This window comes from Octodon degus, unplaced genomic scaffold (assembly GCF_000260255.1).
Source record: "Octodon degus isolate 3935 unplaced genomic scaffold, OctDeg1.0 scaffold00054, whole genome shotgun sequence".
NCBI lineage: Eukaryota > Metazoa > Chordata > Mammalia > Rodentia > Octodontidae > Octodon > Octodon degus.
Genome location: NW_004524630.1, coordinates 162,753 through 167,503, shown reverse-complemented (window position 1 = coordinate 167,503; position 4,751 = coordinate 162,753). Strand labels below are relative to the sequence as shown.

Below are 4,751 nucleotides of genomic sequence, written 5' to 3'. Positions count from 1 at the left end.
GCGGTTCAATCCCCCAGCACCACATGCCAGCCAGCCCCGCCCCCTTGTGGACTGAGCTGGCAACACACACACACAATAAATAAATGTTAAAATAAATAAATAATTAAAAAAAAAGAGTAAAGATGAAAGAAAAGCAAACAAAGAAAAAAAAAACATGTAAATTTCAAATAAATAACACAGGAACAATTGTGTCCAGGAGCACCAATTTGCATTTTCTCATGTTCATAAAATAATTTTTGTTTTTATCATTCTCATTGTTCTGTGTGTTTGTGTTTCTGAGTGCACACACACATGCATGTGTATGTGGAACTACACTCTCAGAGCCTTAGACAAAAACTGAACACAGGAGAGAAAACATAGAGCCTAATGGATAGTTCAAAAGCTAACAAGAGAGGCATGGTGTCCAGGAGAACCAAGCTGCACTTGTCTGCTCCAGATGCTTACCCAGAGAACCCAGCAGAGTCTGGCCTGAGCTGTAGGGAGGGGCAATGCATGGGAAGCAACCTACAGAGGCAGCAGCTCCCTGCAGGCCCCTGACGAACAGAAAAGGCCAGGCAGCATTGGGGCAGCAGAGTGCATGAGGGACACCTTGAGAATGGGTGGCTGGGCTCTGGAAGGCTGTACTAGAGAGCCCACAGTGCTTACATTTCCCATTTGCGGCTGGTGGCAGGAGCCCAGGCCTCTGAGTTGCTGTGATTTCCAAGCAGAGGAGGGTTCCTGGGTAGACCCTGGCTCCTGCACAGCCAATGTGGGCAATGTGGGGAGCACAGATGCACAGCACACTGATTTCACAGTGTACAATGTGCCTTTTTTTCTTTTTTAAGCAGCAGAGTCTAGTTAATTGCATAGAAAGCTTACATCTAAGAAAGATAGATGTCTCCAGGCAGTATGATGAGAAAAACTGGGAACTGATTTGTGACCAGAAACAAATATGGCTTTTTCTATTGTGGAAATACAGCCTAAAAGGAGAAATAAAAAGTGTCTCAGCAACTGTTCTCAGGCAGGATTCCTGGTAAAGCATCATCCCCATGGATACATGTAGAAGTCCAAAGTTTCTCGGGATCCAACTGTAATGAGGAAGAATTTGAGGTGCATTCAAGGAGATACTAAAGTGCTAAGAGAACTGGGAATGTTTGGAAAAAATTTAATATTGAGTGATTTCAAAAGCATCAAGAGGGCCCACGAGATAGCTTAGCAGTATAAGTGCTTGCCGGGCAAGTACAAGGTCCTCAATTCAATTCCTTGGAGAAAAAAAGTCAAAATGCATCAAAATTTTAAAGATTCATGATTTTTTTGTGTACAGTCTATAAGAGAACAAAAATAAATTCATATGAACTACAGAGAAAATAAAATTCTATAAAAGAGCTTTACTTCAGTTATCTCAGCTTAGGCAATCTACACACATGACAGTGACATGTTCCATACACACATACCACTTCCATGGACAGCACGTTTTGCTTTCTGAACTATTCTGTAGGACATACTTCATACCTCAGTGGTCTTGCTGTTTTATCTGGAGGTTCTAATTATACTGTGTGTAGTTAACGCAAACATAAAATATCAATAAAGCATTACATTTTTAATAGGTATTATAAAAATATATTTGTATTTTGTTATTTAGAATGGACATCAACTGTATTATATTAGCTGTTGCTTAAAAACCTAAAATCTTCAAAAATAAAAGCAGATGTGAATTATAATGTAAATACAATCAAAAGGCTACTGAAGAAATATACTTTGCTTCAATGCAACTAAGGCTGTCTTCATACATTACAACAGTATCTCCCATTAACAAGTATGACCGATATTGATAGCATGCACATCTTCTTTTCCTGTCTTTTGTTTTGTTTCATTTTGAGTACCAGGGATCAAATTCTCAACCTTACGATTATTAGGGGGGCCCTTATGCTGCTGAGATATCTCGCTTGCTCTACTGTCCTTGTATACACACAATATTCCCCCATGTGTGTTCCTTCAGGTACTTCACAATAAACTTGAATAGCAAAGCTCTCCAAAACAGTTTACATACAGCTCTACTTGAATTTTTAAAATGCTGTATACAGTAAACTTTTGTAGTAGAAAATTCCTTATTGCTTGCATACAGATTTTCAACCTAGCATAGATTCATGTTCCTGAGAATCACCATCTGTGAGGAAAGTTTTCTCACATTGCTTACATAATAGGGTTTCTGCCCTGTGTGAATGCTTTCATGTCTTTACAGACTTTGAGTACAGCCTTCCCACATTGCTTACATGCAGTGTTTCTCCCCAGCATGAATCCTTGCATGTGTTTTACAATACCATTGTGTAAAGTTTTCCCACATTGCTTACATACCTAAGGATTCTGCCCAGTATGCCTTCCTTCATGAATTTTATAATAATATTTTCTACTAAAAGCTTTCCCACATTGAGTACAAAAATAGGGCTTCTCCCCAGTGTGAATCCTTTCATGAGTTTTACAGAGACTTTGTCTCCTGAATGCTTTTCCACAGTGTTTACATACATAGGGTTTCTCACCTGTGTGAATTCTTTTATGTCTTTTACAACTTGTATGTGTAATAAAACCTTTTCCACACTGTGTACATACATAGGGTTTCTCCTCAGTGTGAATTCTTTCATGCGTTGTACACTCTGTATGTGTACGAAAAGCTTTTCCACACTGTTTACATACATAGGGTTTTTCCCCAGTGTGAATCCTTTCATGAGTTTTACAGAGACTTTGTCTACTGAATGCTTTTCCACAGTGCTTACATACATAGGGTTTCTCACCTGTGTGAATTCTTTCATGTCTTTTACAACTTGTATGTGTAGTAAAACCTTTTCCACACTGTGTACATACATAGGGTTTCTCCTCAGTGTGAATTCTTTCATGCATTGTACACTCTGTATGTGTAAGAAAAGCTTTTCCACACTGTTTACATACATAGGGTTTTTCCCCAGTATGAATCCTTTCATGTCTTTTACAATGATATTGCATTCCAAAAGCTTTCCCACACTGCTTGCATGCATATGGTTTCTCACCAGTGTGAATCCTTTCATGTGTTTTACATTGACTTTGTATTCTGAAAGCTTTTCCACACTGTTTACATACATAGGGTTTCTCTGCAGTGTGTATTCTTTCATGTGTTTTACATTGACGTAGTGTAATAAAAGCTTTCCCACACTGTGTACATACATGGGGCTTATCCTTAGTGTGAATTCTTTCATGCGCTGTACAATCTGTATGTGTAAAAAAAGCTTTACCACACTGTTTACATACATAGGGTTTTTCCCCAGTGTGAATTCTTTCATGTCTTTTACAATGATATTGCATTCTAAAAGCTTTCCCACACTGCTTGCATGCATATGGTTTCTCACCAGTGTGCATTGTTTCATGTGTTTTACATTGACTTTGTGTTCTGAAAGCTTTTCCACACCGTTTACATACATAGGGTTTCTCGGCAGTGTGAATTCTTTCATGTCTTTTACACTGATGTAGTGTAATAAAAGCTTTCCAACACTGTGTACATACATACAGTTTCTCCTTAGTGTGAATACTTTCATGCATTGTATACTCTGTATGTGTAAAAAAAGCTTTTTGACACTGTTTACATACATAGGGTTCCTCCCCAGTGTGAAACCTTTCATGTTTTTCACAATAATACTGCGTTCTAAAACCCTTCCCACATTGCTTGCATGCATATGGTTTCTCCTCTGTGTGAATTCTTTCATGTCTTTTACAGTTAGTTTGCCTACTAAAAGTTTTGCCACACAGTTTACATATATAGGGTTTCTCCTCAATGTGAAGTTTTTCACGTCTTTCCCAATCAGTTTGAGAACAAAAAGCCTTTGCATATTGCTTACATATATTTGATTTCTCTCCACTGTGATTCTGTTCATGTGTTTTACAACAAACTTGTGTAGTAAAAGTTTTCCCACAATGCTTACAAACACAGGGTTTCTTCCCAATGTGAATCCTTTCATGTCTTTTACAGTCATTCTGTGTACTAAAAGCTTTCCCACAGTACTTACCTACAGAGGGCTTCTCACCAGTGTGAATTCTTTCATGTCTTTTACAATTTGTATGTGCACTAAAAGCTTTTCCACACTGTTTACATACATAGGTTTTCTCCCTAGTGTGAAGCCTTTCATGTTTAGAAGACCCTTGTCTTCTAAAAGCTTTTCTACATTGGTTATATACATAGGCCTTCTTCCCAGTGTGACTCCTTTCATGGATCTGAACATCGTTGGCTGTACTAGAGGCTTTCAAGTATTCCTCATACACAAAGGTCATCTCTCTAAGCTGAGTTCTTACACTAAAATATGAGTGGAATTTTTCACATTGATGACATTCATAGGATTGCTCTCCAGTCTTTGTCCTTGCATTCTTCTGCGAGGACTGAAAACCACTGCAGGTCCCTCCATGTTCATTACATTGATAGAGCTCCTCTTCTGATCCCCAAAGCTCACATGTCTCCAGTCCAGCGTTAGTGATGGTAAGCAGACTTAGTGCATAGCATTTCTTCAACTTTTCATTTCTATTAAAAATCAAAACGAACAAGAATCACCAGTCATAATCAAATAGGTCTTCATATTAAGATTTACCACAAATCCTCATGATTCCTCCTAAGGAACTCTGACAATTAAATAAATGCCCTGGAGTATACCTTGGAAACAGGCATTAGCAAGAATGGTATTCATTTAGGTACTTTCATATTGGTATATTTGGCAATACAGTTGGCTGGTTTCATTCAGAGCAAGTGATATATATAT

The 4,751-nt window shown here is 38.2% G+C and overlaps 2 protein-coding genes across 2 annotated transcripts in view; both read right to left on the bottom strand.

The window, feature by feature from the left end:
- Positions 1-895: 895 nt before the first annotated feature.
- LOC101567482 (zinc finger protein 124-like) overlaps positions 896-4,751 on the bottom strand; it is a 41,963-nt gene continuing 38,107 nt past the window's right edge. Inside the window, exons 4-5 of the mRNA XM_023717726.1 lie at positions 4,294-4,516; positions 896-959 (exon numbers count right to left, since the gene is read on the bottom strand). Of these exons, the coding sequence (XP_023573494.1) occupies positions 942-959; positions 4,294-4,516 (241 nt within the window). The 3' untranslated portion in view covers positions 896-941. The remainder of the gene's footprint in view (positions 960-4,293; positions 4,517-4,751) is intronic.
- On the bottom strand, positions 1,298-4,272 carry LOC111817298 (zinc finger protein 709-like). The gene is made up of 2 exons (XM_023717684.1): positions 3,620-4,272; positions 1,298-3,451 (listed from the first exon to the last, which is right to left on the bottom strand). The coding sequence occupies exons 1-2, from the start codon at positions 4,270-4,272 to the stop codon at positions 2,335-2,337; spliced, it is 1,770 nt and encodes a 589-aa protein (XP_023573452.1). The 3' UTR covers positions 1,298-2,334.